This window comes from Chenopodium quinoa, unplaced genomic scaffold (assembly GCF_001683475.1).
Source record: "Chenopodium quinoa cultivar QQ74 unplaced genomic scaffold, ASM168347v1, whole genome shotgun sequence".
NCBI classification, from domain to species: Eukaryota; Viridiplantae; Streptophyta; class Magnoliopsida; order Caryophyllales; family Amaranthaceae; genus Chenopodium; species Chenopodium quinoa.
This window is the reverse complement of record NW_018742815.1, coordinates 3,463,216-3,479,664: the sequence shown is the minus strand read 5'-3', so window position 1 is coordinate 3,479,664 and position 16,449 is coordinate 3,463,216. Positions and strand designations below refer to the sequence as shown.

The 16,449-nt window shown below is 34.7% G+C and overlaps 2 protein-coding genes and 1 long non-coding RNA gene across 5 annotated transcripts; all 3 read left to right on the top strand.

Moving 5' to 3' along the window:
* The first annotated feature begins 1,131 nt into the window (after positions 1-1,131).
* LOC110725431 (uncharacterized mitochondrial protein AtMg00810-like) lies at positions 1,132-1,884 on the top strand. Its single transcript, XM_021904912.1, has one exon. It carries the CDS (start codon positions 1,132-1,134, stop codon positions 1,882-1,884), a length of 753 nt encoding a protein of 250 aa, XP_021760604.1.
* Positions 1,885-2,218: 334 nt separating this feature from the next.
* On the top strand, positions 2,219-5,316 carry LOC110725777. Of its 3 annotated transcripts, none has more exons than XR_002512222.1 (5): positions 2,219-2,944; positions 3,190-3,312; positions 3,517-3,619; positions 3,721-4,273; positions 4,908-5,316. It is a non-coding gene; the product is annotated as an uncharacterized LOC110725777 (long non-coding RNA). The 3 variants fall into 3 exon arrangements; XR_002512223.1 differs by having other exon boundaries at positions 2,237-2,944; positions 3,721-3,845; positions 4,169-5,316; XR_002512221.1 differs by having other exon boundaries at positions 2,241-2,944; positions 3,721-5,316.
* Positions 5,317-7,098: 1,782 nt separating this feature from the next.
* LOC110725776 (petal death protein-like) lies at positions 7,099-10,529 on the top strand. The gene is made up of 7 exons (XM_021905247.1): positions 7,099-7,399; positions 8,927-9,000; positions 9,101-9,183; positions 9,313-9,337; positions 9,434-9,453; positions 9,582-9,728; positions 9,941-10,529. The coding sequence occupies exons 1-7, from the start codon at positions 7,191-7,193 to the stop codon at positions 10,292-10,294; spliced, it is 912 nt and encodes a 303-aa protein (XP_021760939.1). The 5' UTR covers positions 7,099-7,190; the 3' UTR covers positions 10,295-10,529.
* The last annotated feature ends 5,920 nt before the right edge of the window (positions 10,530-16,449 follow it).

The window sequence follows — 16,449 nt, the reverse complement described above, 5'->3', positions numbered from 1 at the left end:
GATTTTTTTTCTCCTTCTACAATTCCTCATTTTTCTTTGAATGATCATTCCTCTCATAATCTTTCTTCTTCTGGTTCTGATTCTCATCGAGAGTTTGTTTCTGATTCTTCTTTTTCTTCTGTTCCTGTGCATCAAACTGTTTCTTCTCCTGACACTGTGCATCATATTGTTTCTCCTCATGAGACTAAGAGACCTAGGCAAATGCCTAAGAAGTTCACTGATTATGTTGTATCTCTGCCACATTTTGTTCTTCCTGACAGTCTTGCTAAGGTTCTGGATGTTAAAGAGCCTAGTTCTTACAATGAGGCAAAAGACATATCTGAATGGGTTCAAGCTATGCAGGATGAGATTGATGCTCTTGAGAGAAATGATACTTGGGAAATTACAACCTTGCCTTCAGACAAGAAGGCTATAGGCTGTAAATGGGGTTATAAGACCAAATTTAAGCCAAATGGAGATGTAGAGAGATGCAAGGCTCGTTTGGTAGGAAGAGGAGATAGATAGATAAAGGGCAAAGATTATAAACACACTTTTATCCCTGTAGCTAAACTGACTACTGTGATATTGATTCTTGTTGTTGCTGCTGCCTTAAATTGGGATGTTCAGCAACTTGATATTAATAATGCATTTTTGCATGGGTATATAGATGAAGATATCTACATGCAGCCTCCTTTGGGTTACAATAAGGTTCATCCTGGGCAAGTGTGTAAACTTAAGCGTTCTCTTTATGGCCTTAAGCAGGCTTCAAGACAGTGGAATGTGGAGCTTTCTAAGTTTCTGATCGATTTTGGTTTTACTCAGTCTCATCAAGACTATTCAATGTTTCTTCACAGAATTGGCAACAAGTACACTATTATAGTTGCTTATGTTGATGATTTACTTGTTGCTGGGAATGATCCTGATTTTATTGCCGCAGTCAAGGATGCTTTGCACAAAGCTTTCACTATTAAAGATCTTGGGAACATCAAATATTTCCTAGGGATAGAAGTGACAAGATCTAATGCTGGAATTATGCTGAATCAACGAAAGTATGTGCTTGATATGCTCATTGATACCAAAATGGAGCACTGTAAACCAGCACCATTTCCTAGTAAAAAAGGACTAGCTTTGAGCTTACATGATGGTTAGCTTATGCAGGATCCTGAAGTATATAGGAGACTGATTGGCAAGCTTCTTTACTTGAATTTGACTCGGCCAGATATTTCATACATTGTGCAGCAATTGAGTCAATTTTTAAATGCTCCTCGAGCTCCACATTATCTTGCTGCTACTTATGTCCTGAGATATCTGAAAGGGACTTTGAACTATGGGTTGTTTTATGCTGCAAATGTTGATTTGAAGTTGTCTACATATTGTGATGCTGATTGGGGAAATTGTTTAGATTCTGGGAGATCCCTTACTGGTTATTGCATTTTCTTGGGCAGTTCTTTGATTTCTTGGAAAACAAAGAAACATAAAGCTGTTTCCAAGAGTTCAACTGAGGCCGAGTATCGAAGCATGAGTCAAACAACTAGCATGAGTCAAACAGCTGATGAAGTTGTTTGGATTGATGGTTTATTAGAAGATTTGTGGATACAGGTTCCTAAACCTATTACTCTATTTTGTGATAATGTCGCTGCTCAACATATTGCTGATAACCCTTGCTTTCATGAACGGACTAAACATCTCAGGAGAAAGCATTACAAATTGGATGTTCATTATGTTCGTGAGAATGTCCAACTTGGTTTCATTAAGATTGCTCATGTGTCTTCTGCTCTACAATTAGCAGACATAATGACAAAACCATTAGGGGCTGATCAACATAGGTTTTTGTCTCAGAAGATTGGTCTTGTTTCTCAGCCCTGTGTTCAAGATTGGTCAGGGTTCTCACCAAGTCAATCTTGAGGAGGGGGTGATGAGCTGGCTCAGCTCATATTTAGATTGCCAGCTTGACAATTCTGTTATGAATTCTGTTTTGCCTAATAGAATTCTGTTAGTAGTTGTCTAAGATATTTCTAGAATTCTTGCACAAGTTTCTTGTGTTTTGTACAAGCTATCACTAGTAGAAAAACGTACATTTGCGTCGCCTTATTTGCGTCGCCTTATTTGCGTCACTCATACAAAAGAACGAAGCAAATGCTTTTTTAGCATCATTAAAAGTGATTTGCGTTGCACATTAGCCAAGAAGCGATGCAAAAGTCAGATACATTTTAGCTTTCTGTTATTTGCGTCGCTCTTAATTATTATTGAAGCGACGCATATAATAATGTTATTTGTGTCACTCATTTAGTGACAAGTGACGCAAATGAGTGATAGAATTAAAATGCGTCACTCCTTTAACTAATGAGCGACGCAAATAATAATGTGCAGCATTATACTTTTAATTATTTGCGTCACTTGTTATTTCTGATTCACTTGCTAGCTGCCTCCCTTTTACCACTCCTATCTTCCAAGACAGCGATTTCCAAGAGCTAAACACCCAGAAATTCGAGCAAAAAACCCCAGAAATTCGACCCAGCACACACCCCAAGAAATTCGAGCAAAAATCACCCAGAAATTCAAGGAAATTCGACCCTAAAACCCCCAGAAAATTGACCCAAAACCCCCCAGAAAATCGACCCAAAAATCCCCAGAAATTCGACCAAAAAAACCCCCACAAATTCAATAACCAAACCGCAATCAAATCAACACCCATAATCGGAAAAAATTCAGAGCTACAATCCCCCAATTTCGAGCAAAACACCAAAAAAAACCCCCAGAAAAATTGAGCAAATTCTGGGCATTAATTCGAGCACATTCGATCAAAATAATCGAGCATTAATTTGAGCAAATTCGAGCAAAAAAATCGAATCAAAACCCCATGAATTCGAACCCTAGAAACCCCAAAAAATTCGAGCAAAATTACTGTCCTCATAGTCGACCAATGTTGGGAATTTTTGAGTTTGTGAAGTCGATTTCACCTAAGGTAAGATTGCTTCTATTTATATTCAATATTTTCAAAATTACTATACAGTGTTGTGGGTTAAATTTTCTGTTTTAAGATTGTTTCTGTTTTATGTTAAATTTTCTGTTTTAATTTAAATTTTCTACGCTTTTTACAATGCCCAACAGCCAAGATGGGCATTCTGATAATCGATCCTTTTTCATAAAATAAATTTTCTCTTACTGTGAGTTATGGGTACCAAATTGTTCAACTGTTTGCTTTGATAGGTTGATTATGAGTACAACATGTCAACTGATACCAACCCATAGCAGTTCGACCGTGTTCGCTCCTCCAAATCAACTGCATTTAGGCTCGACATTGTTGAATTTGTGAAGTCGATTTCACCTAAGGTAAGATTGCTTCTATTTATGTTCAATATTTTCATTTCCTCCAAAAAAAAAATGTTCAATATTTTCATGGTAGATAGAATGTAGCATCTGACTTGAACAAGGACGTAGTTTAATTTCAGGTTTACTATTAATTCATTAATTAGAAAATATTTTTATAGTATGATTGAATTTTGTTGGTTTAATATATGTAATTTTATATGGAAGATTCTTAATTATGCGAAAGTGAATTCCACAAGTTGCTCGAGGTTCTGGTTGTGGACAAACGATTAAGGCAGTAGTACCTATCACCACAAGTTGGTTTGGAATAGTAAGCATAAAGTTTTTTACTTTGTTTTCTTTGATGGGGCTGCTGTAATTTTTGTTAAGTAATGTGTATTCGTCAAACTCACTACTTTCATGTTTTTTCAGGCAAGTAAAACTACCCATACATGCCAAGAAAATTCATCTAACTTCTAAATATTTCACTGGGAATCCGTGAGAGAAATCATTCCCATCTGTGCTCAATTTATCTGGTTTGTTTTCTTGTATCAAAGGTGATTCTTGGGATCAGTTTGTTTTTTTAAGGGGTTTTTTTTTCTTGTTAATATAAGAGATATTTTATAGTATTGAAATGACAAAAGCACATCTTTGGCACACTTACAATAAATGACTACTAATGTTTTGGATAAAGCTTGTCATTCGAAAGCTAATATAAATTGCCATTTATGTTACATTGTTACGAGTATCACATATTACCAGTTCTTGAAGAAGTAGGAAATTTAAACATGCTGCACTCTTTGATGTTAAGACTATTAAGTGGTGGCTAGTTGGCTACACTTGAATACTCTTATTCATCTTTGCTTCCATGCCATTTCAGATTGCAGATGTGTGGTCTTGTGGGGTAACTTTGTATGTAATGTTGGTCGGGGCTTACCCATTTGAGGACCCTGAGGAACCCAAAATTTTTTGCAAAACAATACATGTAAGTCATTTACTATTTTATATACCAAGGTGGTGGCTTCTTTGGTTGCCTGTCTGACCCTTAGTGATTTCTGCTATGTCACTAAATAATTATCTTAAATTATAGCATGGTGATACATTAGATAGTTTTGCCTCACTTTAGATAGTAGTTGTTGCTGTGTACTCTAATCATTCATCTTTCCCATGACCATACTTTGAGCACTATGGCCCATTTTTTTTTATCTTCCTTTTTTTTCCAAGGTCAATAGTTATAATTAGTGGAGTTTTGGTTTATGAGTGATTTTATCGATATTTTATAGTGAGTCATTTTATGCGATATTTGATGTCTAATGATAATTACATCAATTAAGAGAGACTAGCATTGCCATTTTGCGTTGCGTCTTGTGTGCAACAGGATATCCACAAGACCACAACCTTCTTAAGATCAAGAAACATTGAATATTAATTTATTCACAAATTTATCATAGATTATGAAGGCTTGTGTGTATAAATACTACCCTTTTTCTTGTTCAAGAATATGTGAATTTTCTTTTTTTTTGGCGGTATGTGGTTGGTTAATACTTAATATCTTATTACAATCATTTTGCATAAGATTGAAGAACTAATTTGTTCAGTTTATTATTTGGAGTTTAAAGCTGTTATAGGTCCTTCTACTGTTGGAGTTATGAGAGCAGGAGCCTTCAAGATTGGTGAATCGCTGGGACTATTGACAACATTGTCTAGTGCAAGCTTTCCACCGTATACCGAGGAGGAGATAAATGAGATTCGAGATATTTGGGCAGAGTATTTTATATGTAATGTTGAACTTTAGATTTACACTTAGCGCATGTTGGACTCTTGTTTTGGATTATAGGCTTGACATGAATGATTTTGGTTAATTGGTATTGGGATGATGAGTATAATGTCTATGATATTGAGATGTAAATTATTGGACAGGTTGTTAATATAATGCCATCATTCCCAATTTTATGGGTAGGCCAAAATACAAAGGAGACTCTACCGAAATTTACATTTGCATTCAATAATATTGCATTTTAATTTCAATTATTAGCGTTAGCATATTACTTTATACCACTAGCAAGAAAAACAGGTACTACAAACATATACAAGCAATTATTATAATTAAAAAAAAAAATTCACATCATTTGCGTCACTCATTAAACAAACAAGTGACGCAAATAAAGCAATTTTGTATTGTCTAGTCAGTCATTTGTGTCACTCCTATATAAACAAGTGACGCAAATAACAAACAAGAAGTTGATCAGACCAGCTATTTGTGTCACTCCTTTATAAAGGAGCGACGCAAATGACTCTTATTTGCGTCGCGCCTAGGAGAAATGACTTTTAAATCATTTGCATCGCGAGCAGTTGCGTCGCTCATAGAAGCGACGCAAATACACTATAAATGAGCGACGCAAATGAGCTTTTTTCTACTAGTGTATATATATTCTGTAATCTACTCCTTTCATAAGTTTATGACATAATAAAAATCTGATTTACAATTTTCCAGATTTTCTCTCTCTATTCTCTCTTGATTCTGTTTTTCCAGAAACTTGATCTTCTCAAGTTTTCACCATCGAGCCCCATCGAATTGAATGCAGAAAATTCTTATTGAGGAACCCACTCATCATAAGCGAGGTGTGCGACCTCAATCGAATATGGATGTAGTCAAAGTTAAGCTCCAATAAATTAAACCAGATGGGGCAAGAAAAAAAAAAACAAGTGGACACAAAATTAGTCATACCTGTTATACCACATGGTTTTAAAATGGGTAATGTATAATAACTGTTAGAATTACACAACAAGTTCAAAGGTGTTTGATTGTTTTCTAATTTGTTGGTTTATAAGATAATCTAGATGATTAACAGGTCAATTTATTAAGTTTAACTAGTCTTAGAGATGAGCAAAATAACATAATAACTAGTCTTATGACATACTTCGTACTATTGCTAACATAATAACCTGTACATAGATCATTATAAAGTTTTAAGTTATTTAAGACCATATCTGAATGTTGAGAATTCCATTAAAACATATACTTCATATATATTTGAAGTTGCTTCATATGAGCATGAGAGAAAATAACCAACTTATATTATAAGCTTGATCAAACTACGTACTCTCATTTTCAATCAAAATTTTGAGTGATCATATCAAGACTCAAATTATATAAAAGCTACCTTCCTAATTTTTATTTTATTTTATTTTCATTTGTAATGTATGCAAGCTAAAGTCTTGTTGTAGGGCTTGCATATTCTGATTGACTGAACTAAACTGAATTAAACTGAACTTATTGGATCTGAACTGAACTGAACTGAATATTTTATGAGAGAAGGAAATTAAGAATTAAACTGAATTGAACTGAACTTATTGAAGCTAAATTGAACTGAAATGAAAATAAGCGGAAAAGAAAAGACCCGTAATGCCATCAATCTGATGAGTTAAGAATTACGCTTCTTCCTCAAAAACCGGAAGTTTCACAACATTTATACCGTTATACGAAGTACATATTAGTAACGGAAACAACTATGCATTGCACGAGCATGATAGATATACCATATACGGATATAAACACCATGTAAAACATAAATTACTCATCATATGTAGGGACCCATCAATGGGTTCTCCACTTTGTCAGATTTTTAAGTTCATCCCTAAAAGACAAAAATAACAAAGAAGGAAATTTCCACTTGGTTCAAAAATACTAAAAACCTTGCCACGAAATTTCCCAACTACTCAGTGTGTATATGTTACTATTTTACTACAACACTACCAAGTGTTAGTCTTTTACTCTTATAGTAGTATAAATAAGATAACAAGAGCATATATTTATACATAAAACATAGTATACTATATCATTGTTAAGATACAAACAATACAAAAACAACACTAGTTTCAAGTGATCAAATTTCATACAAATGGGCTCTATTGGTGCTAGCAATAATGTGGCTCAGGGCAACACTACAATGCACCGCCTTATCGCGGAGGAAGGGCCGGTGTTGATGCCGGGTATTCAAGACGCTTTTTCGGCTGCTATTGCTGCCAAAACTGGTTTTAAGGCTTGTTTTGTTTCTGGCTTTGGTGTTTCCGCTGCACTCCTTGGCTTGCCTGACTTTGGCTTGCTCACGTATATTTCTCTCTTTCTCTCTATCTTATTTTATCTGTCTAATTTTCTCATTAATTGCTTATTTAATGCTTTGTTAAACATGTTTAAGTATTGTTTCATTAACTAAGGTTTTTTTTAAGTTAAGAATCTTATGATAAGGTTTTGTTATATATATATATGGAAGATTGATTATAGTTTGTAATAATGGTCTAATTGATTAGGTTGTATATTGTGTTAGAATATTCTTATAAGCTTTAAGTGGGCATATAATCATATTTTAAAGATGTTGCTACATATTTTATGTAATTGGGAGAAAGTATAAATGTGACAATTGTTATATAAGGTTTATCTTTGTAAACTCGTGTCATTTCCTTAACTGTGAGGGTGGACACGGTGGGAATGTGGGATAACAATTTTAGAACATAAGGAGTATATTGGTTTCTTTCGATTAGGAAAAGGAAAAATAAAAAAGCCTTAGTATTCCTTACATTCAAAACTATTCTCTTACAAGTTCTTTTTAGATCTCCAAAAGTAATACATTTTTTAGTTTAGCAAATAATGGCTTAATTCAATAATGCATAGTTGAGAACTCGAAATTTAGAATATGGTGATGAACAAATTATGTTTATTTAAGCCCCCAACAAACATTATAATTATCAAAATCTACTAATTGAAATATCCACAATGTATTCTCCGTATTTCAAAAACACCCTGGTGATGAACAAATTAAATTCCCAACTATTGTTAAGCTAGTAAAGTTCGTGATTTGGTAGGTGGCTTTCATTATACTATGAAGTACATTGGAAAAATTGCACCTAAATGAACTCATTTTAGTCTATAGATATTCAACTATTCAATTTTTGAAAAAAAAAAAAAAAAAGATCAAGATTTAAAGTGTCAAAATTTTATGTAACATGGAGTTACGGGCATAGTTGAAACTCAAAGTAGGGCAACATTAACTTTTTTCTTTAATCATATTTTGCCAATATTGGTCTACTTTGATTTCAATAGAATGTAAAAGCTAGAAAAAGGGACATATATGTACTTTCTAGTGTCTAATTTTATCTTACTATCCTTTTTTTTGGAAATGGGACTAAGTGAAGTGAGTATACACGTTTATGTGTCTAGCTTTATGTCAAAGTCATCAGTATTATTCTCCACCTTACTTTTTCTAGAATTTTATGATTTGATCTACTAGCCTAAGCCTAATACCCATTACTACAAAGTGTGTGGGAGCCCATCTGAATAGCATAGTTTATGGGCTGAAAATTAGAAACTAATTAAAACCCGTTACTAGAAAGTTATGATATTTTTTAACTAAGGGTCTATTCTGATTGAGTGAATTGAGTTAAATTGCTAAACTGAAATAATTGAAGCTGAACATAACTGAATATTTTATGAGAATAGGAAATTAAGAACTGAACTGAAAAAAATTTAAAGAGAACAACTCCTAACTGTCATAAGGTGTGAGCTCTACCATTGAACTTTTTCGTACTAATTGCATCTCTAATTTTCTCAAACGTGTTATTATGAATTTATGTTATACAGGACAACGGAAGTTACACAAGCTACTCGTAGAATAACAGCTGCTGCCCCGGACTTGTGTGTCATTGTTGATGGAGGTAACAGACTAGTGTTTGTCATGTTTCATATACCGCGATAATTTTTTTTTTCCAAGTAACACTTACAAAAGTATTTTGTTTTTAATTTTGTGGCGCGAAGACACTGGTGGTGGTGGTCCTCTTAATGTACAAAGGTTCATTAAAGAGTTGATCAGAGCTGGTGCTAAGGGTGTTTTTCTAGAGGTAAATGGTTCTACTTGTGTTATGAACACGAGTTAGAACAAGATTGTGATTGAATTCTTATGTAGTGTATGTTAATGTGTGTATTTCTGTATCATATAGCTTAAAAACTTTTAACTTTCTTCATGACAGGATCAAGTGTGGCCGAAGAAGTGTGGTAAATATCGAAATTTCCTCTGTTTTATAGTGTTACCAATGGTACACTTGCCTTTACATCGTTACTAATTTCACTATATTGTGTCTTTTTTCTTAGGTCATATGCGTGGCAAGATGGTAATCGCAAACTTGTCTCACACAATTACTATATGCTACTAGTTTATTTTGATACATTTAACTAATCCAAGCATATGAAAGCAATCAGGGCTAACAAATTGTTTTCATTTATATTACGTTACTGTCAGGTTGTACCTGCAGAAGAGCATGCTCTCAAGATAGCAGCAGCAAGAGAAGCAATTGGAGATGCTGATTTTTTCCTGGTAGCTAGGACTGATGCACGGGCACCCCACGGTCTTCAAGAAGCTATTAGACGCGCTAACCTTTACAGAGAGGTATATCATCTTCGATTCTAAATCATTCTTGAACTTACAAATAAATTACCTAAAGATCTCCTTATAGACTTGCAAAACATTTTTCGTGCTATAAACGTGTGGGAATTGGGTTAAGAAGGGATTAACATGGCTTATTTTAGTAAATAAAAATCTGCATTATACACTTAGTAAATCTTGTGACACATGATAAATTGGTTTTGTGGTACCTACAGGCTGGGGCTGATGCCACCTTTGTCGAGGCACCAGCTAACATCGAGGAGCTCAAAGAGGTTGTTAGGGATGTAAAAGGATTGAGGATTGCTAACATGATCGAAGGTGGAAAAACTCCCTTACATACACCAGCAGAGTTCAAGGAACTCGGGTTCCATTTGATTGCTCATTCACTCTCAACAATCTATGCTACAACCAAAGCTTTGGTTGAAATCATGAAGGTTCTTAAGGACAAGGGTACTACTAGGGATGATTTGGACAAAATGGTTACATTCTCCGAGTTTAATGACATGATCAGCTTGGAGTCTTGGTATGAGATGGAATCAAAGTTCAAGAACTTCATCCCTAAAGCTTGATTATGTTATCGGGTTTTCATAAAAATGGGATTGAACTATATAAGCTCGAAGTCATATCATATCATACCAGATCATATACTTTGTTATCACTTGTTTACTATTGTTTAAATTATGAATTTGAGTAATGTTGCTTGTTTGATTTCATTACAGTTTACGAGTTGTACTCGTGCAGCAATGGGTTGTAATGTAATTTTTCTTCCTACTAAGAAAAAAAAAAAAAAGTAATTTATTTTTACCATGTCTTGTTTATCTGTTCAAAAAAATGTACTGCATACAAAATGCTAAGTACTTTTATTATATAACATGGATAAATTAATACGAAGTATGTCACACTACTACGGAGTACAAAGTAGAGCACAAATACAATCCCTCAAGTTTAGTATAAGTAGTACATTAGTTCGATATAGAAGGCTAGAGTATAGTTCTCCGACTTTCAAACGTGAGACTAGGGGTTGAATCTCACCAAACACATTATAGAAGGGATTTCCCTTACATTCCCTTTTCTACAATGAGCCTTCTTCATACCCCGTAAAAAAACCATAATCCACTCAATTAAGTCAAAATAAGATGAAAAGATACGGTCTTAATAATTTCTTAATTTATCATTAGCAACATCTTATTTCAATTCCTGCACATGAGTACATCATACATGACATGTTTTGAACTATTTCCATGGTCCTAATGTAGCTCAAACCCCTTTTTTTTTTTTTAATCTTTGTTCGATTGACTATTTAAACATTACTGGTACCTTTAAGGAAAGACCTCCTCAATTTTTCTTTATCAAATACTTTTCAATTTAGATCCATTATCTCAATTCACACATACTTTTACGTCAACGCACCTATATAGTGATCGAATATGGACTGAAATCACATGCCTAGCTCAGTATTCTCACTTTTTTACGCTTTTAGGCCTTGATGCTCAAAGCAAAGCTTGTGCCCTATGCGCAGTGGCGGATCCAGGATTTCAAGTCAAGGGAGCACAACTCCCCCCCAAAAAAAAAAAAAAAAAAAGGTCAGTCGAACACTAATCTGGATTAATTTTTTATACAATGCATTTTGTTGTCGCCAGTATATTCCTTTCGTTTTTTTTAAAGTGTCCCTTTTAACTTTTTTTACTATTCTCGTACATCACTTTGAGTAATATTGGTGTTTTACACGTACGATTAACCATATAAATGTAGATATATAGCTTGTTATAATTGTCTCAACATTTAGTTTGATTTGCAACTATCAACGTTTACGTTATTGACAATTTAGTTTAGTCAAAATTTTATGTTGGCATGTGTCAATCATACCGAGTAGAAGTCATTTTTAACCATTAAATTTTGAATAATTATTCTTATGGAATTTAATTTCTACAAATAATTTATATTCTATATATCAAAATACATAATTAAATTTGTGTTGTATATAAGAAAAAGGAAAATGATAAACATAGCCCTTGAAAATATTGAGAAGCTAAAATTGGAAATATTGAAGAAATATTGGGCATTAGAAAACATATTACTTCGTAAATTAATGGGTAAAAATTCAATTAATAGAGGAAGTATTCAATTCCAAATAATAAAGTTTGTCAATGGAGGGAGTATTACAAATTTAAAGCTAGTGAAAGTGTGTAGAACTGTAAACAAAATGAAAGTAAAGAGCTACAAAAGCCTACAAGGGGTATTCTTAAAGCCCAAAAAATAGTGTTGAGGAAAAAAAAACAAAAAAATTTTCTAGAGTGGGAATCGAACTGAGACTCCTAAAACTACTCCTTACTCATATGCATTCGACAAACCAACAAGACAACGCTGTCTTTATGAATTTAATGGCCAAACAATAATTTATATACTTTATTTCCTTGGACCATATTTTAACGAAAACTTTTTTTTTTTTTTTTTTTTTTTTCAGGGGTAGCATGTGCTACCTCTTGTTCCTTAATAGATCCGCCAGTGCCTATGCGTTCCCATTCTGCCAACTTCACTATTTTGATCATATACGAAACTTTAAGCAAATGTTTGGGCGTCAAAGCTTCCTCATACTTTGTACTTTGTATTCCTTATTATAGTCAAACTCACTATTAACCAAATTAAATCAATTACCATGCCATTTGAACCTATTCTATGTTTTGTCACACCATATACTAGTATTAGTATTGATTATTAATTACAGTTTAAATACTGAGCCGAGCAGAGAGAACAGTTATTAGCAGACAAATTGTCAGCAGAGTAAAGTAGAACGATATAGCTCAAAAGAAAGAGGGTCTTACCCACTTGCACTTATATAATTTTTTTTTTCTTCTTTTGCATCCCTTTACTTTTTTCATAAACTATTCACTCAATCACTCACATCACTTTTTATTTATCGTTTTTTAATCCTCCAACAAACCCCACTTACATAATACGACTAGTATTTTGACAAATTCGACTCAATTGCATAAAATTTAGTGTCGATCAAAGTGTTGCAATTAAAAAACGGAGAGAGTACCTACCTATAGACAAAGTTTACAATAATATTGACCAAAAATTTCAAAACGTAAGAACAAAAAGGAAAGATAACTGAAAATATAGTGCATTAGCTACTGCATTTGAGTCGCATTAGTTATAGTGCATTAGCACAAGCTGCACAAACTAGCTAGTTAGGTAGATGCACATTATGAAGACTAAAGGTCGATGATGGGGTGGCTTGGGCGTGAATGTTGAAAGTCAGTCAATATATATGTGCAGATATGCTTGTTGTGTATGCTATGAGTATTCTATTAACTACTTGCAACGTCGTAATGATACTGCTACCAGCCGTACAGGGTGTGTCGGGACTTGGGCAGTTGGCCGTATATATTACGAATCACATTAATTTCAATATTTTGGGCTAGAAGCCTAGAAGTGTCAATCCTGGTTATCGGTTGGGTTTGCATTTGATCTAATTGGGTCAAATCATTTTGAATTTTGGTCATGTTAAATCATTATGTTCATGCCAAGTAATTTTTTATCAAGTCACTTTAATTTAGGTCGGATTGATTAAAATCAAATTTATTTTTAACAGGAGCCTCTTTTTCAACTCAAGCTTTTAGGTGTTGAGAAAGTCAAATATTAAGGAGCAATAATTTTTTTTTTTAATAATATTTTTTCACCTGATAAAAACAACTATGAGTACATACAACGATTAATATTGTGTAGGAATATGTATACGAACGCAAACTCTAAGGGTATGTTAATGAACTGAGCTGAATTGGACTGAACTTATTGGATGTGAACTGAACTGAATATTTTATGAGAAAAGGAAATTAAGAACTGAACTGAAAATAATTAAATATGTAGTTTGTGGAAGTGGATCCTAATAGTTTATATTCTTAGTACTAAAAAATAGTTTATATTCTCATGCACTTGTATTTAGAATTGAAGAGGTGGACATGATTGAGATGAAATGGGCATCGATTTAGCTCAAAGAAGGTTCGTTCTACGGAGTATATGAAAAGCAATTAGTATAGTTACTATAGTATGAATAATTCGTCTAACTTATGAGGTAGGTTCCATGTAAATTTCCTCCAAAAAAAATGATGAAAAAGGAGATTCATGTGGATAATCAGAAATTTCATGATTTTAAAAATCTCACTCACATATGAGTATCTTAAAATTAGAGTGGGCACACATGAATTGAAGGTACACAATTATAATTCTTTTACGATCATTCATCATTGAGTATGTTGTATTGTCCCTATTAACGGAGATCTCTAAACTGATTTCTAATACTACCTCCATTTATATTAAATGCAATTATTTGACATAAATTAGAGAGGAAAAATGTTTAATCATTACTGTTTCTGTCTGGATCTGATTTCCCAAGAACTCGGACCTGAGATCCTGATACTCCTATCGGCAAGCCGAGAACCTACACAATGAGAAGAAGTTAGCTAACCCCGGGGTGGTCCGAGGATAACCACTCCGATGACAAAGTCAGAAAGTGTTCTAGAGAAGAAGATAAATATGAGAGAGAAAGTAGAGAGAGAGAGAGTAAAATTCATGCCCTCATAAATGAGGTCTTTCCTACTATTTATAATGATCCACTTTGACAGGTGGCTCTCATCCATGCAAAGCCTCCTGCGCCAAGTGTCGAGCTTCTGTTGCCACGTGCCGAATTCCGACAAGCCGATATGTCTGCTTTCTGGTGCATATCGGCGCCTTTTCACAATTATTCAGAGTTTGGTCACGTGCTTTTACAAGATATCGGTCCTACCTAGATATCATCCCATACAATTAGCCCCCCAAGTGAGGACGCATGATCACACATCATCGTTCTCAGTTAATGTAGCCGACAAACCTAACCTAACTAAACAAACTTTGGGTTCCACTTCTCATTCTTCGAATTTTACCTCATCTTGGAAGTTTCATGTGATAACGTTTCTTGTACTCTGTCAACAAAACTTTATTGCTATCCCTGCCGTTGCTGCAGCTCGTTATACCCGTTTGGCTTATGCTCAAACAATCTTTTGCTGAGAAGATTTGCTTCTATGTTCTTTTAAGCTCTATATTCTTTTGCTGGGAAGATTTATTTTTATTATTTATTATTATTTTTATTTTTTTTTGCAATTTTCAGGACAACTTTTGTATAGTGTTATAATCCCATAGCGTATTCATTTGCATTATCTTTGGTGTTATCTCCCAAATTTATACTTTTATACTTCCTCGACACATTAATCTATTGACTCCTCTTTTCCCCCCAAGTGACCTTGTGTGCCGATAGCAGACAAGGTTCACTTACTACAAAATATATGGGAGCGAAAAACTCCGTTTCCCCCCCCCCCAAGTTACCTTGTGTGCCGATAGCAGACAAGGTTCACTTACTACAAAATATATGGATTCAGGGCCGTTGGATCTCTGAACCGCCATTCACTTCAACTGACTTTTCAGTTTCTTCTTTTAGATCAAAATTCCGCCATTTTTCATTTTATTTCTGATTTTCCCAAAGTTTTCTCTCAGTGTCAATTGTTCTTCAATCAAAGGTTTACTCTTCTTACTTTTCTCGATTTCGGTCTGCGCTTCTCAGTATATTCGGCATGCTTTTCTTCTTCGTCACTTCTCGCTTTTTAAGTACATCGTATCAGCGACTTTCGTTGAAGGTATTGCCGCTCCCTAACCCCTGATTTTGCATGTTTGTTTTATTTTCTCATTTTTTAAATTAAATGTCTGAAGATAGTGTCAAAGAGAATCTCCCTAACCTTAGTACCGCTAGGCGTCGTTTAATTAGGCAATCCCTAGGCAAAGAAACAGGTAGTAATCAGGGTAATTCATCTTCCCTTTCTGATAATATTGACTAACCATTTGAGACGTTATCTTCTGAAGAAGAAAAACGTGATTTTATGCTACATAGGACTATTGCCCACTGTGAACGTGCCTATTATCCCACTAATCCTGATATTCCTGCCGATACTGAAATTCTTGACGTTGAGCCTGTTAGTGTTCGTTATCACTTACGCAGCTTTGCTGGGAAACGCTATTTTAATCAATACGGCACTAACGTTGGCAATATAGGTATAAACACCATGCCAAGGGTAAAGAGTACCAGTTATCAGCCTCGAGCTGCTGCCCGTGAGGCTGCTGAGGCCGCCAATGCAGCTAAGGCAGCCGAGGCCGCTAAGGTAGCTGAATCCAGCAAAAGACCTGGGCAAGGTCAAGTTGTGAGTTCTTCTGAAGAAGAACAAGTGGCTGATATCCCTGTAAACCCCCAGGAAGGTCCGTCATCTCCCGTTCATGATTCAGCTGTCAATTCGGTTTTAGGAGATGACGAGACTCAAGAAGGTAGTATCAACAATGAGAGTAGGGAAGACACTGTTGACATGACGACAGAGGTTATCTAGGAAGAGAACCTGGACGAGGGCTATAACTCTGAAACTGATGGAGCTGAATTCCGACAACCTATTACTCTTGCCAGAGATGGAAAAGTGGCTAAGGCAAAAATAAATGACGATTTTAGGAAAAAGGCAATTGAAAAAGATTACTGTCGTCGCGCTAAGAAATTTTTCAACTTACCTGACGGGTATGAGCTGTCAATTCCCCCTTCTGGAGCCTCGGTATTAGATTGCCCGGCAGGTTCCGTGGCCGTCTATATGAAGCATTTAGACTTCGACCTTCGCTTTCCTTTACATCCCTTTGTAGCAAAAATCCTGAAGGCCTG

Bases quoted from the DNA above. Each gene is read 5' to 3' on its own strand.
- LOC110725776 (XM_021905247.1), top strand. From the start codon at position 7,191: ATGGGCTCTATTGGTGCTAGCAATAATGTGGCTCAGGGCAACACTACA. The intron at 9,001-9,100 runs GTAACAGACTAG...TGTGGCGCGAAG, and splicing joins GTGTGTCATTGTTGATGGAG to ACACTGGTGGTGGTGGTCCT. The intron at 9,338-9,433 runs GTAAATATCGAA...CTTTTTTCTTAG, and splicing joins AGTGTGGCCGAAGAAGTGTG to GTCATATGCGTGGCAAGATG.
- LOC110725431 (XM_021904912.1), top strand. From the start codon at position 1,132: ATGCAGGATCCTGAAGTATATAGGAGACTGATTGGCAAGCTTCTTTAC.